Consider the following 26,702-nt stretch of genomic DNA (forward strand, 5'->3'; position numbering starts at 1 on the left):
AATATCATGAAAAGGCGTTCAGACAAGAATACCAAACAATATCATGCAATATCAAATTGCAAAAGTTATTTAGGGCAGGTCAAAAAAAACAACAACAACAAAAAAAACAAAACAATGTACTTTACAGTGGAAATTCTTAACTAACAGATTATTATATTAAGTAAATAATCATTGAAGTTTCACAGTAAAGGGGTTTAATTTTATGCAGAATTAAAGGGGATTAACATTACAGAATTTCAGGGGGGAATACCTCAAAGTATTGCCTAATTCAGAAAGTGGGTCATTTAGAAATAAGGTCAGTTGAAACCATTTAGTAGGCTTGTAACATAATGCTATCCACCCAGATTCATATCTCATATGAATGGGGCTCCACCCATGGAGTGTCATAAGGATACTCTATAATACACACTAGCTCATCCAGCTTGGACAGTATACTCATGAACCAAGCAGAAAGTGTCTTCATTTGATTAACATATGAGGGCTGAGGTGACATTGTATTTTCCCTAACAGGCCTAACTAGTTTACAGACTATTGTAGGTTTTCACATGTGCGTATTAACCTCCCCCCTATCGGATTAGTGTTGCTCTTAACCCACCCAGATGTATGCACTTGTCTTCAAGCTGTACGTTGCTCTGGCTAAGAGCATCTGCCAAATGGCAGTAATCTAATGCGATAAAAGCTATGCATTATTTTTTTGTATTTCACACTGTGAGAACAAAGATGCAGAGGTTTCCTGTGCAAGCAAAAAGATGCAGAGGTTTCCTGTGTGCAGAAACACTTGCAGGCACAAACAAATGAGCTTATGTGCCTACATCCTTGAGCTACACAGGCTGTAGCAGTGCATGAAATAAACTGGTGGGTAAGATGTACACCACAATATAGCAAACATTCAGTAAAAAGATGCCAGCAGAAAATGCGCTATAGCTACACAATTTCTTTACGAAAGACGGTGGCTACATCAAACCTAACCACCTATGAGAGTCTGCTTAAGTTAACCTGCCAACTTTTACCTAGATTGCATGTTTCCCCGCTGCCCAAGTGACGTAGTGAGGGTTTACTGATGGTCAAGCAAAGCACAGTATGTGAGATTTGAGCAAGGACACAAGGGGGATTGGGGGGGGGACCCAAATATTGGAAACAGTTAAACTTGTCCCCTCCCCAATAATTGTACCGGAAAAAAACATTGCCATGTACTTTTATTTTGAAAGGCATGTCAGTCAATGAATCCAACCAATACAGCAAATATTATTCCTTTTAATGGAGCCCAATCTTTCAAAAATCACCCAATTCAAATTGTGCAGTCACTAGGCTCAATAGGTTGCAATCAGATGATCAAATGGCTACAGTATCAGACTTTAAAAATCACTACATTCACTACACTACACTACACTACACATTCTACATTCAAACTGTGCACCGCGAGATTTTGGGAGGGAGTTTGCAGATTCCATATCGGTAGAGGGATTGGATGGGTTGAGAGGTGGACAGGAGGAGGCGTCTAGGTGGAGAGTAGCTCTTCTTCAATCTTGTTCAGTTGGTATGCCACATCTACACTCTACACTGAGCGTAAGACACATTTATTACACATTTGTTACGTATGCATTTAGTTATGATTCTTAAAAAAAGAACATTTGTGATGTATTTAATTCAGACATTTCAATATTAGAGGGTTGCATACAGTATAATTAAGTTGATTAGACATGATACTTTCATTCTTGTGCCCTCCTGAGGGTGTCTGCTGTTAGCCTGTTACTGACTAGGAAATATCTTGAATACATACAGAATAGAGAAACAACAAAGCCAGGTGAGAATTTATGAGGCTAGCATGTGTCTTCATCTTTAATACCCATAGCTGGCACTGGTGGAACCAATTTACTTTTCCACTAACTATAATATTTATAGTGTGCGTGGGCAGGGTAGGGGCTGGGTAGCAAAGGTGTGTACCCCAGTGTCAAACTCACTCCTACATCCCTGGATTTGAGTATAACCAGTAGTAAAATACAGACTTAACCCTCCTGTTCTGTTCATTTTTTAGGTACAGCAAAAATGTTCCCGGGTGATATAAACATACAGGGGGGTTTTGCAAATACATGAAATGAACCATTTTCATTTAGAATGTTGATTACACTAATTAAGGCCAGTAGAAGAAGTTTCATACTGAAAAAATAATTTTAAGTATTTTTCCTAGATTTTCAAACTTTAAAAAGGGTCAATTTGACCCGCAACATAACAGGAGGGTTAAGAGATGATAAAATAGACCCAGCACTGTCCCGTAGGAGGCAGTGACAGCAACATTAGTCAGGACATCCGTCCATTATCTATACCCGCTTATTCCTGATCAGGGTCCAGGGGGTGCTAGAGCCTATCCCAGTACGCATTTAGCGAGAGGCAGGAATACACCCTAGACAGGTCGCCAATCTATCTCAGGGCACACGCATCATTCACTCACGTGCTCATACCTACGGGCAATTTAGAGTCTCCAATTAGCCTTCCTGGGTGGAAATCAGAGTACCCGGAGGAAACCCACTCGGACACGGGGAGAACATGCAAACTCCACACAGAAAGGCCCAGGCCGTGATTCGAACCCCAGACCTTCTTGCTGTGTGGTGACCCACTGCACCACTGTGCCGCCTTCGTCAGGACAATTGTGAAAAATAATTTTTTTTAAAGACAAATATTGTTGCAACTGATGTTTCTGACCATTTGCGCTGCTGTTTTGTGAAATCTCATCCACGTAGCCACTCCTTCAAATGTAGAACTGCACCAGTTACCATAAATGCTATGCTGTTTGAGTGTTGTTCTTCCTACTGGGGAGTTTTATTTATTTTTTGACCTCACTCACTAGTTTATTGGGAGTTTGGGTTCAGTCTTCTCCAATTTTTATATTTCCTATTTTCCAATAAGCCCTACACATAAAAGCCACATGTATAGGGCTCCAAATGATCACTCATGATACCTCTGAAAGCACACACTTTGTCCTATGCATAAAAATGTTTCCATAGAGAGTCATAAAGACACTGATTGTGCTGTTATTCCTTAATGGATAGCCCTGAGGTTGGGAAAAAACTGCCAACTCATTGTCAGAAAAGTTTCCCCCATCAATAAGTTCCAGTAACAACCCGAGAATCCCTTGGGCATGATATGATAATGGAAACTGAACCACAAGTAGAGCTTGCACGACCTGTTTGAGCATGCTGTCCTATTCATGGCTGTGTGGTGTTGGTATTATCTTCCTCCACACAAACGACTGCGTGGTCAGCTACTTGCCTATACAAATAGGTCACACCCATTGTGCAACCTGTCCATAACAACCCAGTGTGTATTGACAACTAGACGATTCTTGGCTGCTGTGGAAGTGATAGAATGCAATGCCTAACCAGCTGACAGGCTAATGATTGAGCGGTTTCTGGAGACATTCATCTTCCAGTCATGTACAATGTAAACTATGCAATCATGATTTAAATGATCTTCCATTCATTTACTCTTGAATAGACTGCCCAAACATATATATACACTATGTTTACTGATAAGTAATGGTCAATTGACATTAGCAAGTTAGCTAACTAGAACCAAATATAGCAGACTAAGAGTAACTCCATTGACTGCATTCACACCCTTATCAAGGATTTTCTTTTAAATAACATCTAGAGCTGGAGCTGGAGATCTTTTAAAAGAGCAAGTGAACTTACCCTCTGCAAAGGATCCATTTGCATGTCAACTTACAACACACAATTTATACAATAGACAATTAATAACACATTCAAAAAAAGAAGCATAAAATGTTAGTGAATAGTGAAATGTTGTAACATGTGATTCTTGCAACATTTTTAAGCTATCAAATAATAACTCTTTCCCAGTGCTGCCATTAATATGGGCATATATGTATAAAACGTTATGTTGCCTAATAATGAAGAGGATGGAGACGAACACTGGCAAATTATACATTTTCAGAGTAAAATTTCAACTGCTAATGGTAGGATTAGCCAAACCATGTTAATGGGTTACAGTAAACAAATGAATAATTCAGCAGCAAAACGTAGCTAATGCAGAAATAATTGAGCATTCCAGGCACTGTGTGCATGAACCTATTCTGTTTGCTGTTCAATTCAATTCAATTAACGCCAGCAAAGACTTTACTGAGATATAGTGCCAGGTTCAATTGAATTCCATAGACCTCAAACAGTCAACATGCACAAGAATGAAAATAAATGTTTTAGGAAACCGTTTGTTAGTGAAGCCTCTGTGTAGGTCTTTTTTATTTTATTTTATTTTTTTTTAAACATGCTTCTGATGCTTGAGCAGCCATCACACCAAAACCCAATGTTTATTGTAGGCATGGGGTAGGCTGTGTACGAAAAGAGATTTAATTTCTTAAATTGCGTACCATGCTGTCCTTTATAGCAGTGGTTCTCAAACTGGGGCTTGGGGTCCCTTGTGCCTGCTGGTTTTTGTTACAACCAATCTCTCGTTCAAATAAGGTTGATGAACACATGTATACTCAAATCTGTCCCTCAAATCCAACTCCATCCCTGGTTTTCTTTTTTCCCAGGTCTCCAGGTCCGAGTTTGAGAACCCCTGCTCTAAAAATGTAAATCATTTTACTGATTAAATTAAAGACTGAGGTGAATCAATAATGTGCTGTGCATAATGATCTGCTTTTCATAATGATCGTTAATTGAGTTTCAAAATACCATTGGGGAAGTTTTTTTTATGCCTTCGAAAGTCTGATATTTACCGTTTGCTTTCGTGGAGGGCTGCAATGTATTGTCCACAGAACTTTATAAGAACAGTATAGTTATAGCCACAATTCTGTGGTTTTTGGTTTAGCCCTCACAACACAGACACACAGTACAGCCTTACTTCCGATGCGTCACAGTTTATGCATGCTTTCATGTTTTCTTAAATATTATTCAGCGTTCATATTATTAAATATGACTGAAGTTCAGCATGCACAAAGAGCGTGAAGGACATTTATCGAATAGAGTGTTACAGTGTTGACCTCTGTTTGTAAACCAACCCGGAATTTTCTTCCGCCACGGGTTCCCTTCAATGAACTGTATAAAGTTAAGTGGGTTCCCTCGGCAGATTGATAATATGTTGCAATATTGAAACTACAACGGTTGTCACGTGCTGGCCGGCTAGTTTGGAAACTTGAGTGTCGGTTGGGTTGCCAGTATGCGACCTTTGTTGTAGTTTCAATATAGCAACACGCTTGTTTACAGCAGAGAGCAGTTTGGAAATTCACGGTTGAGATATTAATGGATTTATCTCGTAGAACTCATTTAGGATTACGTTAGCCACAGGCCTTATTATCCACAGAAATGGAGTTCCCTATTGGAAAATAGCATTGGGAATCGGCCGAGGAAACCCATTGCTCAAAAATGCAAACTCACTTCCAGGTTTTAGGACTATAAACGGTAACAAATTACGGCTTGGTAAGACGCCATGACTCATTAAACAGTCTAAACTGCTGCAGTTATTGACAACTTTTATTAAGCATGGGACATTTCAAATGAACTTCTGTTAAGACACGATGCGGGTTGGTGTGCGCATATTAGCTGCAACGACAGCGTTACAAAATCATTAAAATAATATTTCAGTTAAGTCAGACAGTTTTATCAAAGTATCTCTGCTGGTTAAGTGCAGACAAAAGAAATCTACAAACAGAACAGAAAGGACCGCACACTTGGTTGATGACGTACGTATAGATGTGCGCATGACCGGGTGTACATTGTTGTGACGCTACTACGATTCCAGGATCTGTGGTTACAACAAATTCAGCCTTTGATTTCTAAAATGGCAAGTATATTTCAGACAGTTTTGACGAAAAACACATCTCCGTTTTGTTATTTTATTCGTGTTTATTCGTAACATGACCGCTGACTAAGGCTAGCTAGCTGTAGTGCCTTTTATACTGATGTTTTCGGGGCGTTGGTTTTGGTTGCTAGTCTGCTAGCTGACGCTAAGCGTTAAACTGTGTCGCCAGCTAGTTAGAAAAACAATTGTGTTTTTCACTTCACAAATAGCCATCGCTACCACGTTGCGTGCGGTTAACTGTCTCTTTTATCCAGATCGTTCGCTAGCTGTTAGCTAGCTACCTGTCTAGCTAAGCCAGCTGCATTACCATTGAATGGCACAGTGTTTAGCTAGCTGGCTGTCTACCATCATTGGGTTGCTAAATTGACTGCAGTTGCCAACTATAATGGCTAGCCGGCGCAAGACTAATTGTTGATAGTTGAAATGTGTCTTTTTTAGGCCGAGGTGGAAGAAACACTGAAAAGAATCCAGACTCAGAAAGGCGTACAGGGGATTATCATCGTGAACGCAGAAGGTAAATTGTCGTTACCACTCACTGGAGAAATGGCCTTTATCACTGTATCGCGATCTATTTTTGTTAACTCTCTATGGCGATTCTCAATTGTGAAGCTCGTCTCCTATCATTGAACGTGCACCACTGGAGCTAATCCGAACCCACAATATAAGCATTCCAGGTCAATCTGTGTTGCTCATTGACTGCCGGAAAGGTAAACTGTATGCAGCAAACTGACTTGGGCTCCATGGTTATGCATGTGTCCTGCCTGTGCCCCGCTCTGATCAGGCATACCCATTAAGACTACCCTGGACAATTCCAGCACGGTACAGTACGCCGGGCTTATTCACCAGCTTGTAATGAAGGCACGGAGCACCGTGAGGGACATCGACCCTCAGAACGACCTCACCTTTCTCAGGATCCGTTCCAAGAAGAATGAGATCATGATCGCTCCAGGTAAAACGGTCTATGCAGAATGAGATGTGAAGATAGCTTTTAGCACGTTATCTAGTGCGGGGGGTTGCAGAACGTAGGTTGGGACTGGGGTTAAAGTGGACTATGAAACACTTTGGGGAAAGAATCAGTTACTGTCTACCTTTTTACATTACCATTCAGACCAGCGAAATGAAATGCTGCACAGGGTGTATGGACGGCAATGCATGACTCATCAAAAATATTTTAATTCTATATTGCAACATGTGTTGGTCTGTATTTTAATAAGGTGCCAGCTACAGGAAATGCATTAGCTCACGCAGTGGGTTCTGACCAAGGAAAGTTGTGCAAATGCTGATGTTGATGTGCAGTCTTGACTGATTAAATGACCTACTTTTGTGTGCTTCCAGCTGGGTAGGAGACCAACTTAAATAAAATGACTTTTGTTATCCAGATTCAATACAAACCTTATACCATTTTATTCAAGGCCAGGGCTTAAGGAAAAATATGTCCATGTAAATGTTCAGCGCCAGACGGTATTCAGTTTGGAAATAAACAGAATTGAAACATTCTGTAAAGCAACCAAGTTAAAAATGAGTTCATATTGAATTAAAAATGTTTCTTTTTTTCTTTCTATCAACAGATAAGGACTATTTCCTCATTGTGATTCAGAACCCAACAGACTAAGAAGATGTTTCTTTTAAATTTATTTTGCTTTAAGTATTTTATTTAATGGCCAAATTGTGGGTGAACACAAATGTACAAAGTGTTACAAAAGCACCGTAACAAGAGTAACAAGGAAAGACTTGAAGGTCCTTTTATGGTGGGTCAAACAGCAGGAGTTGGGGTGCTGACGTCCAAAAACAAGTAACGGCATGAAGCTATCATACATAGCGTAACACTGATCATTCCAGTGCCACCTCTAATTTGAAGGCCAAGGCTTTTCAGGAGGACAGATGGTGGGTCTCTTCACCTGTATTGTGGAATAACTGTAATAGTTGTGACTATTATTATAATATTGTTAGTATTATTATAATAGTTATGTGCGTTTAGCCACCAGAACAAGTCAGTTAGGCTAAGAAACAGTGTCCCAGAAAAAAACGCAAATAAATGTGCACTTGTCCTTGTGTATTTGCTTTAAGTATCGTCTGGATTTCTTTTCCTTTACTCTTCACCTAGTTTATGTTCTTCTACTACTTGGTGTTTCTGGGTAGTTTTGAGTAGCGTTTCTCACGACAAACACCTCTGCTATCGCTTGAGTCTAAAATGGAATTAAACTGAATTTGAATTTAATTGGAATTACATTTTTTCCTCCAATGATAACAAGTATCATTTTAAACAATATGCACAATATTGAACCATATACTGTACATAGTTTTGACCATATGCGTTATATTGAACCATGTATTGTACATAACTTATAACCATATGCATTATATTGATTGGTAATTTACCACCTCATGCCAGCCATTACCCTGGGCTCTAGGAGTGTGTGGTGTCAGACAATGCAGATGTGACACTTTACTCTACTCCATTGAGCCTATTTCTTCAACCACAAAGTCCCATTGATATATAGAATCTCCTTCACAAGGACCTGGTTATAAGTGCATACAAAAGTTGTACAGTAACAGATGACAATGATCCACAATAAAAGAATAGATCAACATTTCAAAAAATATGACAAAGGTTTTGGTGTATAAAGATATAATGGCAGAGATATGATATTTGTACTACAGCTTTGTACACTAAAACAGATTTTTCACTGCCTGGGCAGCTCTGCAATATTCATAAACCCTGCTTCTGCTTCTCCATACCTCCATTACCATTACCATTGTTCCGCTCATTTGTTTTAATGACAGCTCTCCTCTTAGGCAAACTAATGGATGTCCACAGGGAACGCACAAATGTTCTGACCAAGCATTATCGGTTCCAGCTGACATCAGGCATGCCTAAATGGCGTATGCACACAGACTTCAGCCATTTGAGGCAATGCTAATCCAGACTCCCTAACGAGTCTGTGTGATAAGAACACCGCCAGAACTTTAGTGCCTCATTAGAGGCAGGATTGCCTGGATCATGTTGGCCATATTCTTTGCCGAACTCCTTTTTGTGGAGGGGGAGATTGATGAAACATGGTGATCATAATGCACGGATGAAAGTATTTCAGGAAAAACTTAAGTTAATTGAGCCAGTATGAAATTTAGGAACCGTATACTGCACGTGGGCAGTAATCTCTTTCCGGGATCAGACAAGAATTTGCAATGACCAAATGTGTCTCTCGAACCATTCGAATGCTTCTGCCTGTGTTGGGAGCACAGTAGGTGAAAAACATTCAATTCTCTTGCTTTCAATCGTGTGATTATTTTGCAAACTATGAGCCTCTTGGGGCTATTTCCTGGGGTAGCCACACTGGCCCTGAATTGTCCACATCATTCTTGGTAGCGATTTGGGCCTAGATTGGTCTTCATTCGAATTATTGGTAGAGACACGAGCTCTGATTTGCACTACCAAGCATTTCTTCGTGCATTTTGGGTATCAGAAAAGAGTTTGAAAAAAAATGTTCTATTGATTAATAGCATTTATAATGTCATACAAACGGAAGTTATTCTGCAGGGGAGAAGTGAGGTGCAGACCTGTAGTTTACGTTCTTTCCAAGGAGTTGCTCTATTCTCTTCAAAAGGAACGCAAAATTGAGTTATCTCGGCCTAGCTACTTAGTTTCGAGGAAAGGAGAAAAATCTGGAGCACCGAGCCACTGTTTTTTATTTTATTTTATTTTATTTTTATAACTGGTTAGCAAAGCAGAACGGTGCCGAATCGCAATTTTATTTCAGCTGGAGATTTTTGGCGGTCGATAAAACAAATAGTCGACGTCGAAGAGGTAACTAAAGAAAAGTCAGAATATGGGTTTCGGTTTTCAGCACTAGCCCTCCGAATTCTGAATGTCGCGCGGAACATCATTTGCAATGGGCGTCGTTGAATAACAAATTGTCTTTATGAAGACTAAACTGACCAGGGTATCTTTTGCAAATTGTACATTAAAATACAATAATATAATATAATTAGTTCATCTGGGGATTTCATATTCGTGTAGGCCAAGGACACATACAATCCGAAAATCGGATTGTTAAATTTCAGTTTAGGCTTCATCGAAAGTCAACGACTATGGTAATTATGCTATATAGCAGGGAACAAAACCTCAGCAAGGCATTATTTCAGAAGATAAAACGATGCTTGGTTAAGTTTATTTAAGTCTGTTAGGGCAGCGACACTTTTTTCTGTCTGGAGAGTCTAGGCCAAAGGGTGGAAATGCCGAGTCAGGAGAAGAAGACAAGAAATTCTTTACAACAAGTGGCAAAACTGGCTGAGTTTGGGAATAGCGAAACTCGGTAAATAGGCCCCTTCTGTACCATGTAGCCGAGTTTAGACAGGGGATCTCTCTCTTCCATCTCTTCTCTCTTTTTTTTTGCATGATAATACAGAGTTTAAACCTCAAAAGCATAATGATTGATAGAAACTTGATTGATCCTATAGGAAAATTACAGTGTTACATTAGCTTTAAAAATTCAAAATATATTAAATGTTATCATTTCCTTGACATTATCTCCATGCAGAAGTGCAAAGTGTTTTCAAATACACACTGAGGAAGTATTTGAAATACATTTGAGTGCTTAATACCTTTAAATAACAACAATAATTATAACAAAGAATGCAACATTAACATTTCTAAATATGTGTACAGTTTAAAATTCCCTCACATTTGCATTCATTAATGTGTCATTGTAAAGTCATGTTAGTTGTTCTGCACCCCAGAAACAAGGAGAGAGGTACTTCAGTGGGGAATGAAGCAAGCAGTGTGTCAAAGATAAGCTCACATGACAAAAATACTAGTTCCTAAATTTAAAACAAGCTTTAGGTTACGGTCTTTGTATTTCTTTCTTTGTATTTCTTCAGGATATTCGCTACAGTCTGCACAATGGCAATTTCTACCAGAGGCAAGGTCCAATTGTTTTTTGTCATGAGATAATAGCTGCAGGAAGATTAACAGGGAAGAAATTGTCTAATCAAAGTGGTCATCATCCATTCATAGAATATTCTTTCTGGAATATAAATGCTGGTGATTCTTGAATATAAAACTGTGTGAAAATCTCAAGAAGTTCCAGTGTGCAGTACTGTAGTGTACCCTATTGTTTGTAAAAATACATCCATAAATTAGGCTAATTAATACATTGTTAAATCATCAGCAGGCATATTAAGCCTTAGTTGGCATTAAGTGCTATTTAGATACTTTTATTTTAAAAACTAGTTTTTTTTTATCAACACGGTAATAGCAATGGGTTGGCTCCCTCTAGCGAGACGTTTTTCTATTTACACTGCCTCTGAACGTTGTAAATTAGCGTTGGAGTGGCTCTCTCTAGTGGTAAGTTTTATCTGCGCAAGGTAGTTTGATCCAGTTTCAGTTCCATGCAGTTTTTCACATGCTTTTTGCACGAAAATTTCACCGTGTAATGCCGATGTAATGCTGCGTCCCCTTCACTGTTGGCGAATCCTCTATTAGCTTGTGTTTTTAAGGTGTTAATCTGCATTTAAAGTATCATTATGTAACAGTTTTCTCGTGCTATTTTTTAAATACTTTATAATCGTAACGTCATATTAGATCAGAGATCCTCGTCAGACTGTATTTTTTATTTAGTTATATTATGTAAACAAAAGCAACGCACTTGGAAAATGGAAGCATCTAACACTTGATGCCGTTTATAGCCAGCTATTGCTCATGAATTATTGTGGGTTTTTAAAAATTATTGCATTGTTAGGAAACATCAAATAGTGATACCTTCGTGGTCTACAATACGTTTCCAGAACATTAAGAACTAATAGTAAACCACAAATCTGGTGTCTTGTGAAGTTTTTAATAGTTTGCATTCTGAAACACATCCTTGCCATTATGGAAATAGTTTTTCTTAAAAATTGAATAAAACAGATAGAATGGCGTCTTTTGTGCAGTGCTGGCAGTCCAAATTCCTTCACAAATGAACAAAAAATAAGAATTTAACAGAACACAGTAATAAATAAAAGACAAGATTAAATGGAACTAAAATGTGAAATGTATGTAATGAACAGGAACAATGAAAACAAATACAATCATGTGATCACTGCATTTTCAATTATGGAAGCGCTTCTATTGCAAACCATCTATTCCCACCAGGGTTCAAACCAGATCTTTGACCCATAGTACCCATAGAGTAAATGTGCCTGACCATTTAGTGCTGATGTACTTTGGGGTGGTGATTCATGTGGCTGCTGTTGTTGCTGCTGCCACTGCCCGTCTCCTCTTTCTTTTCACCGTTCCAGCGGTGTTTTGTGGGAAGTGAAATATGGAGGGGACTTGGACATTGCCGAGCTGGGGGCTGCATGGAGTTGTTATGTATACTGCCTTCTGTGTCTATATGTTTGTGATGTTCATAACAATCTGTATGACTGAGTAATTATGCATAAAGGTGACATTATTGATCTCAGGTAGTGGCCAGTTTTCAGTAGCAATACATGCCTTGATTGACCATGTGCTTTATTTCTTGGTAGCGGACAGGGATGTGATTGATTGGATATTTTTTACAGTCTCTGATTGAATCTCACTATGAAGAATTGCAGACACTCATTGGTGCCATAGAACCTTTATTTGATGTTTTTGTTAAAGATCAAAAAGTATTGCTGCCCCGTGTGAGGCTCGAACTCACGACCTTCAGATTATGAGACTGACGCGCTGCCTACTGCGCCAACGAGGCAGATGAGTTCTAGGGTCCTAGTGCCCACTAAAAAACCTGACTGCAGGCCTGTGTGACACTGACTGTTTCTAAGTGTATGATATAGATGGATTGATATGGGGATAAGTATATACTTTATTGACCCCATAGGGAAAATTGTCTTGGAATCTGTGTTACTGAATCATTTTTTAAAAACATCTGTTCAGTAAATGGCATACTGCTGTCAATCTATCTCATAATACATACATACATACGTACATTGTGTTACCTTCATGGGAAATCAAAGGAATATACGGAAGGATATGATCTCTGAAATAATTTTTGGTAGATTTTATATTTTACTCCTGAGGTTGTGAAATGAATTTTTGGGAATTAAAAAATTTACATTTTTTCACTGTCTCTGCTCCGACCGCTGCAGCAGGTTCTACGGTCCCTTTAAATCTTGAGAGTGACGTCACAGTCTTGGTTTATTGTCCTGAAAGCTGTTTTGGTACAGCGAGACCAACCAGACAGCAAAAGCAGCATCGCAATATTTGTGACAGCCTTGATTTCGCAAGGAAATAAATAGACACACAAGTAAAAAAAGAACTAAATTAACTTTATCTACAGTGTCGAACACTGTCAACAGTGATGCCTTCCGACAGACCTTTCAAACAAAGAAGGACATTTGGTAAGTATTAACAGTTGCCGTCGATTCCATTAGGAGCCAGCTATCTGGCTAATGCTGGCTGTATGTAAATCGTTAAGACTTTCTGTTATTACTTATACAAGCTGTCAAAAGTGGCAATCGGAAAAATAAATTAGATCCAGCACGAAACAGTCTTTGAAACGATCCAGCGATCGCGGATTCGATGTGCTGTTTCCGATAATTTAGTGTGTTTACCTCGCACAAATAACGACTGGGAGGCCTTTTGTTGTAAGGTTTCTGTTTGTGAGTGCTTATAGTATGCGCTACAAATATTACCAAATATAATCTATCGTTAGTGAGTTTATATAAACAATAAATGACGGAAATGATACCAAGGAAACTGCAAGGTAATGAAGCTTGTCCCCTTGTATAATAATGGCGCGTTATGTAGGAACATAATTTCAACATTCGGAAACCCTATCTGTTACAGGCGTAGGTTAAGTTATGCTGTAATTTTTAGCGTGTATTTCAGTATACCGATGGGTGGGGATAGGGAGGAGCCATGGACCATTGCATAAGTCTTAACAGGTTGAAATGTAGCTAATTATTGACCTATATTTTTTTGAAAACGGTAATATGATTAAGAATGTGAGGATTATTTCCCCGTAGGGCTGCTCCAATTCTCAAGTTACTGTTTGTGATAAAGCACAAAAATATTGCAGAGTCACACAGGGTAAGGTTAATGAAATGCGCCATAGCATGGCAGACTTTGCCTCAGCACCGGGCATTGTCTGTGCTGCCACAGGCTGTTGGGCATTCTCAGTATGGGCACAGGCTGTTGGGCATTCTCCGTGTGGGCACAGGCTGTTAACTAAACACGGACACAGGCTGTTGTCATAACACAGGCACAGGCTGTTGGGCATTCTTAGTGTGGGCACAGGCTGTTGGGAATTCTCAGTGTGGGCACAAGCTGTTGCCTAAACACAGACACAGGCTGTTGTCATAACACAGGTGCAGGCTGTTGGGCAATCTCAGTGTGGGCACAGTTATAAAGTAACAGATAAACATATCTGACCTACAATAAAAATGGCAGAGGCAAAGGTTACTTTGCAGGTTTTACAGAGCCATAGGCTTTGTAGAAAAGGGGTGAGCAACCTGTATTACAAACAAAATACATGCGTGGAAGAAAACGCAAGCATTCAAAATACTAACCCGGTCTGTGGCACAGCTAATGCCTTTGTGAAGAAAAAATGTTTCCCGGCTTAAAGCGTATAAACCAATAAGCAAATAGAACAAAAGGGACTGTTATTCTAGCTCACAATTCCATGTGCTCTTAAAATCCAAAATAAGGAAAAATAGGTCAGTCTAAGTGCCTGCCTCCCTGCTAGTGAGTGTACACCTGTCCCTAATGCAAGAACACCTGCATATTGCATTGCTTCTTAGCTCTCAGCTCTTAACCAGGGTCCATGTTGCCCGGGGATATGTGAAAATAATGACTCTTCTGATTTGGGATTAGTCCTAGTAGTACTGTGCGATGGCACTAATCACATACATTGCTTAACGGGGATACAATGTAATAGTGAGGATGGGACAACCAGAGCTACTGTGCTGCATTATAATGAGTTATAATGTGTAATAATGCAACGTGTTGAAAGAGGCAGAATTCTGTTGGAGCGTGGAGGCATTGGCACTGGCAGACATATTGACACATGAGATTTGTATTGATCTTTTCCTTCTGTTTTAACAGCGATAGTGTGCACAGAGTCAATGACCCTTCTTGTTGATTGAACGCTACTCTTTCTTCCCGTTGAGCTAACCAGCCTGCTCTTTAATTTCAGCCTGTCATGACTTTTGACTCTCCTTTCTAAGACAAGAGTCTAATGTTCAGGTCATCTCTTCTTTGTCCTGCGTGTGTATCTCAATCAGTCTGTTCTCTTGACGTGAAAGAGTGCGAACGGACTCCCAGCAGCACAAGAAGTTCCGTATCTTGTACGATTTAGAGGATTTGGGCAAATTTGAGAATCAGCCTTTCTGGTACTCGCTGGCCCTTTATATTCTGAATAACACAGGTGATTCTTCTTTTCTTCAAAGAAAAACATACCTTTAATATTTATTTCCTCCAAAGGACTGCGTATGCATTAAATTGGGTTTTTATTTGACGCTTCACATGAACCAGCTGTAGAGTCATCAGAGTTATTACACGTCCCTTGTGAGAGAGGACTTCTTTCTCTGTGAGAGAAGGCTTGTTTGTTTGCTGAATTTAAGGCAAGGCATATTCTGTCATATGAATATCAAGTTCATTTCAAAATCCTGCAAGGCCAACTAAAAATGTGTCTGCATTTTTGGTAACTCTCTACTGAAGAAAAACATCTCGAAACCAGGCCTTGTTTGCCCCCATTGATAACATTGCCATCTTACGCTCTTTGTTTACACTCTTCCAGTCGCTAGACTGTTCACATGCAATACCTGATTATCTTTCTTCAGCATTTAGTGTCCCAGACCTTATTTAAATGGTTATTATCTACTTTAACTAATTTGCTCACTTATTAGGCTAATTGTCCCGTACTCCTTTTTTTGTGATGTAGCATTTGTTACTGCAGTGAATGTCCTTTGTTATCAGCGACTTGCTGTACAGAATAGGACATCCTGCCCGTTCACTGTCACAGGCATTGATTGGAGAACCAGGTCAATCTGGCATGTACCTTTCAAAATTAAAATAATCTATATCTACCAGGCAGAATCACAGATTCAATGTTCTCATAAACTTTCATTATTTTTGAATATGCTCATAAAGCTGTTTGTGTGTTAAATATATTAAATAATTAACTACAGAGCAGTATATGATATATTATATATAGTATAGGTTAATAGTTTTAATTTCCTATAATTTAAAGGAGTTTGATCTCCATGTAAAGTATTGCTGCTGTTTTATGTTTTATAAAAAAACATAAAACAGCAGCAGTTTTTTTAAATAAATACTTTTGCTGTATATATATATGCAGCTCTTGTTATGCATGCCTTGAATAATACTCTTTCCCCCCGCTCTCTCCTATATATCCTCTCCTTTCTTTCTCTCTTTCTTTCGCTCTCCACTCCTGTCCTCCTGGCTCTCGCTGCGTACTGTTTGTTTTGGTGGGTGACCATGATCATGCTGTCAGTCAGCTGACCGCTTAAGTAACTAAAGAACACAGACTCGGCTGGGATTGGCTTGAATTGAGAAGGAGGTGGGGAATTGGGGGAAGGGGGTGGGGGCGGGGGCGATGGGCGAAGGGCTGTTGTTGTTACAGAATTCAAATAACTGTGCAGGGCAGCTGTTTGGCCCTGTTTGATTTTTGATGTTGAAAATCCTTCTAGTGTTACTGCACTAAGTTCCACCATATTTCTGTATGTACAAACATAGTCTCAATTTTTTAAAAAAGCAAAATGGGATATTTTGCATATCACTGTGTAGAGACATTTACTCACACGTTGCCAAGTAGCTTCACTTCTTCAAAATGTGATTAGAAAACATTAGAGTTTTGGTGTACTGTGAAAATTCTTTGTTTCTAAGATTACAAGCGGGTGTCATGGCTCAAGAAATTAACGTGCTTTTTTACTTATCTGTCCATTCCAGCCGATCGCTGCAAAGAGGTACAGCAGATTCGCGACCAGCACCCCAACAAAATCCCGGTAAGAACTCGCTGTCACAAGATATCAGTAATATCACCATCACGGGATATCAACAAACATCTTATCACGGAATATCCGCGGGAACACTTTGTCACGGGATTATGAGTCAGTGCATTTCATCGCAGGACAGGGCCACTCCCCGGCAGAGTGTGTGATTGTGATAGAATGAACTTGTGTGCGCGCTCTCGTCTGCGAGGGACTGGGTTAACATTGAGCCTGTTCAGCGCTGAGCTGTTGGAAAGCCCTGGAAGGCTGTATTTGAGCCCAGAGTAAAGTGATTAAGGCTAATGTCAGGACCCACTGATCCGGCTGCAGTCTCAAGTCCTTCTGCAGGCCTGCTATCAGCGACCGTGAACGCGCACAAAACAATGTACCGTTCTCCTTAATAAGTGAAACAACACTACGCTTATGTATTTAAATAGTAACGGAAAAAGCACTGTGTTCGTAAAAGTGTTCCAGAAGTCTCCTTTGACAGGCCAAATCAAGCTAACGAGCTTAATCAAAGATAATCAACTTCTGCGGAAAACCAAAATGTTGGCTTTCAGTAGGCGTGCTACTGTGACGATAAATGAGCCTTAGCTTTGTTCTCGTGTGCTCTTTCTCGTTCTGAGAGGTGTATTCTCGGTTTGGTTCGCTGGAAGAGACATGGGCCTGTAATTACAGGGGGTGTCACTCTACAGCAGTGGAGCTGAGAGGCCTTCTGCTGTCAGGCACCTCTGTGCTCATGAAAGGAAGGCCTTGAGCTTTGGGTGGGGCTGAATGTTCCCCGTTCATAACAGGAAGAGAGGGCCGCCAGGTTACCGAAAATTTCCAAAAATTCTCAGCGTGCTCATCCGTCACCCTCGGCCCTTCTGTCTGTCTTGCTGTCCGTATGTCAGTATGAAAGCCTGCTGTGACAGTGTTAAGCCCCTAGGGTCGGTTTGTTGATTGAAGTCGTTTCTGCGGTCTGCGATCGCAGTTGTTGTTGAATGAGGTCATTAGCAGACAGACATATTTGAGCAGTGACGTCTTAATGTGAAAAAGCTTGTACATAAGGAAAGAAGCTGTACATAATAGGACTGTCATCTGATACTCTTTTTGGGTCTCATTATTGAGATTACTCGTATTACAGAATATATTGCGGTGTTTTTGTATTATTTAGGCCGAAGGTTTTTATAAATTTGAATTTAGTTTCTATATTTTTTGTGTTTTCCAAATACCTCTACCTAGTCAAATGTTAAACAAGGTGGAAATATGCTTGTATTTCATAAAAGCCCACATTTATTTAATCACTTATCATTTACCAAAACCGTGTGTCCATATATGTGGTGTGGGCGTGTGTGTGTGTGTGTGTATATATATATATACACTGAATTTCTACTGCATATTCAAATTGTAAATGTTTACTGTAAGTGTGAATAAATGAATTTCCACTGTAGGAAAGGCAAAAGTATGCCTGGAATTTGTGTACTGTGGAGAACCAGAAAGGCCTGCTGAGCAGAATGGTGAAAAGTCGTTCATTTTTAAAGTCCAGGCGTGCTTACTGTTTATTTGTCTGTCAAGCGGAAGTTTAAATTACACTATGTGCAGTACAGACTGTGAAGCCTCACTGTACTGACTCATCTGTGGAGATCCGGAGGACATACAAAGTCCCAGATACAGGAAGTACGGGACATACAGAGTTCCAGATACTTAAAGTACAGGATATACAAAGTCCCAGAAAAAGGAAGTAGAGGATGTACGAAGTCCCAAATACAGGAAGTACAGCATATACAAAGTCCCAGAAAAAGGAAGTGCAGGATATACAAAGTCCCAGATACAGGAAGTACAGCATATACAAAGTCCCAGAAAAAGGAAGTGCAGGATATACAAAGTCCCAGATACAGGAAGTGCAGGATATACAAAGTCCCAGATACAAGAAGTACAGGATATACAGAGTTTCATATACAGGAAGTACGGGATATACAGTCCCAGATACAGGAAGTACGGCATATACAAAATCCCAGAAGTGGAAAGTACAGGCTAAAGGCAGCACAGGGATCCAGAAATATAAACTACAGAATTTTAATGTTGAAATATGTCAGTTAAAATGTTATTTTCAGATACACAAAAATATTAGTTGTCAGAAGCTTGTGCCTAGTTCTCATTGGCTGCAATCAGGTTTTGGTGATTTTTGGGGGTCATTTAAAATGGAGGTTTGTGACAATTTAAAGGAGAGGTCAGAGGGCTCTGCTCTTTAAGAACTTGACCAGACATTCTTATTCGAGATGAAAGACTCGCATAAGAAAATACCTTTCAATAGTTGAAAGCACAAACCAATATCAGAAATGAGTAGGCCAGCCACAGTGAGTTACAGTTGAATCCAGTTGACATAAATATCCCTTTGGTAACACGTCACAGGTGATCATCGAGAGGTACAAGGGAGAGAAACAGCTTCCTGTGCTGGACAAGACCAAGTTCCTGGTCCCGGACCATGTCAACATGAGTGAACTGGTGAAGATCATCAGGTAAGACTAAGACCAGAGCGTGTTTCTGGAACTCTGAGCAGGCAATGGTTGCAGTACTTGAGATCATCTGGCCCTACTGTGGTCCCCTGTAACAGGCCAGGTTAGGGCTTAACCTAGGTTTAACCTTGATTATAATAACACTACTTCATGTGCCAGTTCAGTGGTCATACAATACAGGACTCTGTGTGTTAGTAAGGGAGTGCTGCTGGCCTGGGTTTCAGCTGCTGCATCGATAGCCTCTTTCACACATGGGATCCACAATGTTGCTGGGCTCAATTATCCAGGTTAGGTCATGGTTTTTTCCCCATTCTCACATAGGTCTCCTACACAAAAAATACTGTGTTGAGCCTGTTCACATATGACACGACCATCCGGATCGATTAGGCAAGGCAGGATGTCTACCTGAAGCAGTGCAGGACATTATGAAACTGCTAGTTACTTTGCTGAATTCCGCTGTACTGCTGGCAGAGATGTGTATCTTACCAACACAGCACAGTTGAGATGCAGTTAAGATGTGTGAAAGGGGCTTATATGACCATTTCCTCACCTTAGACCCATACCGTGAAAGCTTAAAATGACTCCTTACTTGTCATGCAACAAATGGTGCAATATCACTATTGGTCTCTGCTTTTCTATGAAGAGACAAGTAAATATGCAGAATCTTAGAGGTACAGTATGTAAGTTTGGTTTTCGAACACTTTTGTTCAAATTTGGTTCAATTTCCTTCACATCCCAACAGATACTAATTTAGTCAAGAAAATGGCGAGCATTGTTGGGCTGAATGGCCTGTTCTCGTCATTATGTTATGCTATGTTATGTTATGTTGTGTTATATCAACAAATTAAAAGCTCTGAGAAAAAACCTTGGTCTCTCTGACTGCCCGAGGCACTAAAATCAGCCACTCCAAATTTCACGGAATCTGAATCTTAACAACCAATCAGCACAACTCTTCCCTACCTGCCTTGTCAGTCCTGTTTTGCGTTCACAGCATTGCCAGGGCGGGCAAGGTGGGGCTACACAGATAAGAGCAGAGCAGAGATGCTGTGTTGATAGTGCTTAATCTAGCTAGCTAGTAGAAAACAATTGACATATATCTGATGCAAAGGAATAAGTAGCCAAGTAGCTAGGTAGCGTCTAGCTAGGTAACTTCTGGCAGCTGCTACATCAACAAACCTTATGGGTAAAGTGTGCCGTAACGAAAATATTTGATTCAAATTAAAGTTTGGTTTTGCAGTATTGCGAACTTCCTTGCCTTTTTAAGCTTTGTTACTGCAGCCAGCTAATGCTAACTTCTACCACTACCTAGCTAGTAATACTGTATGAAACTCAATAATTTTTGCCAATAATTTTTTTCATTTTTGCCATGTTTTTTCAAAATGTAGCTCTCTCTTGCTCATTTATCCAAAGGTACATACTGCACGTTTAAACTACAGTATAATACTGGGATGCATGTGGCGTAAATGAATTTCATTTTAAGTCAGCATACCATACGTAGTAGTGGAAAACTTGCTAAGAATAATCTTACAAACACACACAGGCAATGACTTGTTCTCCATTGAAGTTGAGGCAAATCATTATATTCAGGTAACCATTTTGCAACAGCTTAAGAAAAAAAACAAACAACTGGTGTCAGTATTATGATTCAGTACATGTTACTTTACTACAGGGTAGTAGTGTTGCAGTGTGTTAAATGTTTACCAATACGGCAATTAAATATAAAAAAGGTTATTTAAGCAGGCAGGAAATTTGTCAACAATGTCTGACGGGAGAGGGGAGTTTTGAGAACCCGATAATGGGTGGAGCTATGGCAACATGTCAGTCACCGACATGTTGAACCCAGTCTACAACTTGGTCTCTCCACAGCAGAACACAAAGATTGGTTCACAGCAGTGAGCACGAGATAGCTCCTCCCATTTTAGGTTGAGACAACAGCCCGAAGCCTCACGCTGCCATCTCTGGCGGCTGACTCTGTCTGGGGGTTTGGGGGAGGGGGGTGAGGGGGGTGGGGATGTAGGGATTAGGTCCGCTCCGCAGGCTGGATCTGACAACTGGAAAGGCATTCAGACTCCTCGTTATAAACCTCGTTGTAAAGCTCGTTATCACGGGCAGCTGCCGAGCTCCTCTCGGGTCGTGCCCTGTTTTTAACGGCCGTCAGAGGGGGCTCTGTCCGGGACGGGCTGTTAGGGACTGACCGCACTTCACCCTCATATAAAAACACAGGCCCGTTTAAAGAGAAGACCGCGACCGTGAGGCACGTCAGGCTCACTGTACCAGTTTCCCTTCAGCTCAGCCTGTCAGATTCACTGTGGAGTTAAAACTTACATTTTCCCTCATTCACAAACATTTTGTTATGGTCCAGCAGTGAACTAACCAATAATACATTTCTGACTAACGAGAATTCAACCTCTTCTAAATGCTGTTTTGTCCATTTTTGAGCACATTCTGATTTTGACCAGTGCTTGTAATGACCCTCTTGTAAAGAGGGACTTAATGTTGAAAGCACTGTCCCATGTTGCTTTGCTTTAAATAGATCCTCACCCTCCAGTATTTATAGCTGCTACAGTAAGTCTCCTGGCTTTGACGATATATGGTAAAATACAGGCAACTATAAGCAGCAGGAATAGGTCTGAATATGAGAGTATAACCGGGTTTGTAGAGTCACACAGCCCCTTCACATGTTCATGTTGTCAGCAAGCCACGAATAGCTTAAGAACCTGGTGAGTGGAAGAAATTTGTATTGCACAATAAGAAGGGCAGCAGTGGTTCATATCTGCTCAGTCCATCACAAGCGCACAGTGGCTACCATGGCGATGCAAGGCAGCCATTTTGCATCAGACCACTTATTTGAGACAATGAGAACTGCAGGATACCCTGGTGGCCAGATTGGATGAGTGTAGTGGTAATATGGTCGATTGAATGAATACATTTGTATTCAGATAGGCCAATTGAGGATCTGGATGAACCAAATTGAAAAGAATAACTATTTTTTGAAGTCATTTTCCCGCTCTAGTGGGTAAACTAGATTTATCATTAAATTTGGTCTTGATTTCCCTCAGGCAAATGCATTTCCACAGTATATTATTATTGTTATTGTTATTATTATTATACTAATTGTTAACAATAATAATAATTACACTAATAATAATAATAATAATAATAATAATAATAATGCCTTGCATTTGTATAGCGCATTTTTCACTCGAAGCACTACACTTTGTGATGTCATGGGATCTTTAATAGCCACAGTGAGTCAGCACCTCGGTTTAAGGTCTCATTCGAAAGCCCAGGCCCCAGAAGGATGTTTACTCTCTGTTTAGTATGAAGCCAGTTTGTTTTCCTGTACTACTGCTCATCTCCACCCTCCAAATGAGAGCACATGGACTGTATGGATTTTTTTAAAATTAATGTCTGTTGTTCAAGGTAGTATGGTACTCCAGCATGGAGTACGTTTAACTCATGCGAGCTTTAAAAGCGTGTTAAGTGAAACGTGTTATTTAAATTTGCGCATCAGAGGAAGTGATGGTGTTTGAAAGGTCTTGCAGTCTGACTGTATACATATTGCAGGAGGACCTGGACTCTGTGGTTGTATTTAGATGATGCTGCAACCTTTGCAGGGAACTGCAGGGAACAGCTCAGTGCCAAGTACAGGCCGTTTAATAGGCTCAAGCTGACTGCACTGCAAACGAGTGGAACTGTGAGTTTGGGTTATGGCTGGGGTTGCTAATTCAGCAGCCTGCAGAGAAACTCTGGAGAGCTATGTGCTTGTGCCTCATGTCATTTCAGGTACGGCTCAAAGCAATTCATGATCAAATGTCCTGAGCTGGTGTCTATATCCAGGAATTATGAAAACCCTTGCTATACTGTCTTACAAACAATGAGTTGTGAGAACATGCAAACTTTCTCAAACTTAGGTCTAAACTAAATAGATAATTTTTAAGTATGGATCATTTGAAGGATGGCAGTATGTAAAAAAATGTCAGTGCACCTTGTGTGGCACAATTCATCACTACTCATGGTATGATTTCTCACTGTATGAAATTTTCCGGGCCTTGTGGTGTGAACAGACATAAGCGTCACTGACGCATCTTGATTAAGTACGTTGATGAGCCGATCCAGCGATTGGTCAATAGGTCGAGCCTTGGCCCCGCCCTTGTTTTGGCTTTGTCACATCTCCAGATGACCGTGAAAGCCCACTTGGCCCTAAAGGGCCTCTCCGGTTCCCTCGTGCGGATCTGATTTCTCCGAAGTGGGACGCTCAGCATATTTGATCTGCGCCCTGAATTCTTCAGCCCCTGCCGGCCACAGCCGCTGACTTGCAGCTCTACTGTGTCCTTATTTATAGCTTGTTTACTGGTTTGTTTTAAATAAGCTACGAATTGTGCATGTGAAAAAATACCGTTTGTCGCTCTTCATGTTCCTGGAATGAACCATGTTTTGCTGTAACCTAGGTGATGTAAGGACAGGATTTTACAGTGCAGTGAGACCATCGTACAGACTGACCATGGGTGACCATTCCCACGTAAAAAGTGTTTAATACAAAGTATGAGAATAGCCTGTTATGTTTGGGTGTTATTTGTACCTTTTCGGAAATGGACTGCACTGAAATGTACTAAAATAAAATGTACTATCAAGATCAAGAACACACAATTTAACATTTAAAGGGCAAACATGCTAATTATTGTCATTTTCAGTTATTGCATGTATTTAAATTCAATACCGTGAACTATGTTCATCACATATTTACAGTATATTGCAGTATATTTACTATATATTTCTATCAGAGTACCCTGTGGTTGACAGCATAACAGTGTTGTGGTCCTCCAGTTTGGGAGTAACCTCCCCGGTCTCCCCCCCCCCCCAGGCGCCGCCTCCAGCTGAACCCCACTCAGGCCTTCTTCCTGCTGGTGAACCAGCACAGCATGGTCAGCGTGTCCACGTCCATCTCCGAGATCTACGAGCAGGAGCGCGACGAGGACGGCTTCCTCTACATGGTCTACGCCTCCCAGGAGACCTTCGGCTGCTAGGGAGGGGTCCGAGGATGGAGGGAGGGAGGGAGGGAGGGTGGGAAAGAAACAGAAGGGCTGAGAGAGATGTGTATGGGGAAACACCAGGGTCTAACCTCCCCCACCCCCCCCTCTCTCTCTCTGGGGTGCTCTATTTTCCCTGGGGGGGTGCAAACGGGAAACACTGTAGCTGTGTCTCTTCATGACCCCAACTCCCCCAAACCCCTACAAAGAAGTGGTGTATGTTTTTATTTAGTTAAGTTTGCTTAATTTTAGATATTTTTTATAAACATACACATAAACACACACACACACACACCCAGATGCATACACTATATATCTGGATCTTGTAGTCAAGGGAGAGAGAAGCAACACTCTTAATTTCATTGTAAATAGGGCAAAAAAAATCAAAAAATATTAGAATAGTTAGAGACTCTCTTACATGTTTTCTTTTTTAGCCTTCTGTGCTTTAGATGCCAGCAGTCCCCTGTCAGCAGCCAGTACTCGAGGAGCAGTGCACGGCCTCGGGTGCGCCTGCTGACGTTGCTCCCAGTTAAAAGGGCACAAATCAAAGGCTGCGAGCTCTGTGAACTCCCACTACAGCGCATGGAAGCCCGGTACTTTAGCCCCCGCAGAGAAACTGCTAAATCATTTGGGATGATTATTATGACGAGTAACGGTTCCGGGCCTCAGCGGCCCCCACGGGCCGTTTGGGGTTCTTTATGATTGGCCCTTTGCCTCCTGTGAAGTACAGTGCGTCACGCCCCCGTCAAGCACAGTAACACCCCTGTACAGCAGCGATGCCCCATGTAATGCACAGTGTGTAACACCCCTGTGAAGCAGTAATGCCCCTGTGTAACACCCCTGTGAAGCAGTAACGTCCCTGTGTCATGAGCAGTGTGTAACACCCCTGAGAAGCAGTAATGTCCCTGCATAACCCACAGTGTGTAACACCCCTGAGAAGCAGTAATGTCCGTGCATAACCCACAGTGTGTAACACCCCTGTACAGCAGTACCTCTCCTGTGAAGCACAGTGCGCAACACCCTGGTGAAGCAGTAACGCTCCTGTGAAGGACAGTAAAGATGTGCTTCTCCCTCTCTGGGCTCAAAGGACTCCACTTGCTTGCATTCAGGTACAGCGGGAGTCTACAATAAGCATTTGCACAACGCGTTCATTTCGACCCTGCAGATCCCGCGTCCACCAGCCCAAACTGGGTCACTCACTGGCCTTTTCCATTTTAGAAAGTCAAAGTAGTATCAAAACACCAGATACTCCCATGTTCCCCTTGGGTGGTGTCCTCCATTGCAGCAATGGGAATCAAAGGATTTTGGTAGTTTTCACAATCAGATAAATGAAGAAACTGGGGTGCAGAGGTCACCCACACATTGTAACTTTGCTCTGCGGTAGAACGGGGAATCGGGGCTCTCTGGAGCAAAAGAACACTAAACTAGGATAGAGGCCAAATCTTAACTGTGGCATTGTTTCATTCATCGTGTAAAACCTTAACTGCTCTCATCAAGGAATAATTAGCTTTTTTGCACTTGAAATAAGATAAAACATTTAGGAACTAAGTACTGTTCTCATTATATACATAATATATATAATTCTGTAATTGTGTATTATATTCAGTGTCTTAAAAACTATACTATGTTTGTATGCCTTTGGTGTTTGAACTTTTGAATGAATGGGTTTGTACTGCAGTACATACAGTGCATGCTTTGATTTATGCTACGGATTTATTCAGTTTTAATTATTTAAAAATAAAATGGTGAAATATGTCTTTTTAGATTCGTTTTCCCCATTTTCCTAAAACCAAAAAACAAATAAAATACATGTAAGCGTGTTGAAAACGAGACTGGTTGACTTGGAAATTTCACCCACATGTATTGGTCAGTAACCATGTTTTGTTGATGCTTTTACCTGTTCTCTTATTTTTGTCTGGAGCAGTCGCTACTTCGTGAAGAACGCCTGTGTTCCTTTGACACGGCAGATTAATTTAAAGTGTTTGATCGCGAAGGGAAACGTGTCACAGGGCGGTGCCAAGTCAGGACACAGCCACTGTTTTCGTGAAACTGCTCTGCTGGGGCAGATGTCCCTTTGTTTCATATGGCTGGAAACAGGTTCATCTGGGTTCGTCTCTACGGTCGTTTGAGGTAGCCTGAATCTGTGCCACCGCATAACCTTCTCGATGCACCTGACCTGCTTGCCTTCGAAAATTCAGTGTTGACCTCGCAGCGATTCACAACGCAGATGTTTAGAAGGCATTAAATGTGCACGAGGGACACAACGGAATGTCACATTGCCTGATTTGGCCAGTAGAGGTCATTACAGACTTACTGAAGGTATCTGGTGAACCTGACCATTGGACATTGCAACCCTTAACCCAAAAACATGATATGACAGAAGACAAAC

General features: G+C 40.8%; 2 protein-coding genes and 1 non-coding gene across 3 annotated transcripts; 2 read left to right on the top strand and 1 right to left on the bottom strand.

The window, feature by feature from the left end:
* The first annotated feature begins 5,651 nt into the window (after positions 1 to 5,651).
* dynlrb1 (dynein, light chain, roadblock-type 1) lies at positions 5,652 to 7,883 on the top strand. Its single transcript, XM_035386964.1, has 4 exons — positions 5,652 to 5,799; positions 6,256 to 6,331; positions 6,599 to 6,766; positions 7,386 to 7,883. The coding sequence occupies exons 1-4, from the start codon at positions 5,797 to 5,799 to the stop codon at positions 7,427 to 7,429; spliced, it is 291 nt and encodes a 96-aa protein (XP_035242855.1). The 5' UTR covers positions 5,652 to 5,796; the 3' UTR covers positions 7,430 to 7,883.
* Positions 7,884 to 12,451: 4,568 nt separating this feature from the next.
* On the bottom strand, positions 12,452 to 12,524 carry trnam-cau. Its single transcript has one exon. It is a non-coding gene; the product is annotated as a tRNA-Met (tRNA).
* A 441-nt stretch (positions 12,525 to 12,965) lies between these two features.
* On the top strand, positions 12,966 to 26,135 carry map1lc3a (microtubule-associated protein 1 light chain 3 alpha). The gene is made up of 4 exons (XM_035388736.1): positions 12,966 to 13,173; positions 16,745 to 16,800; positions 19,180 to 19,286; positions 24,148 to 26,135. The coding sequence occupies exons 1-4, from the start codon at positions 13,134 to 13,136 to the stop codon at positions 24,308 to 24,310; spliced, it is 366 nt and encodes a 121-aa protein (XP_035244627.1). The 5' UTR covers positions 12,966 to 13,133; the 3' UTR covers positions 24,311 to 26,135.
* Positions 26,136 to 26,702: the final 567 nt, after the last annotated feature.

The sequence above is a fragment of the Anguilla anguilla genome, chromosome 13 (assembly GCF_013347855.1).
Source record: "Anguilla anguilla isolate fAngAng1 chromosome 13, fAngAng1.pri, whole genome shotgun sequence".
Taxonomy (NCBI): Eukaryota; Metazoa; Chordata; class Actinopteri; order Anguilliformes; family Anguillidae; genus Anguilla; species Anguilla anguilla.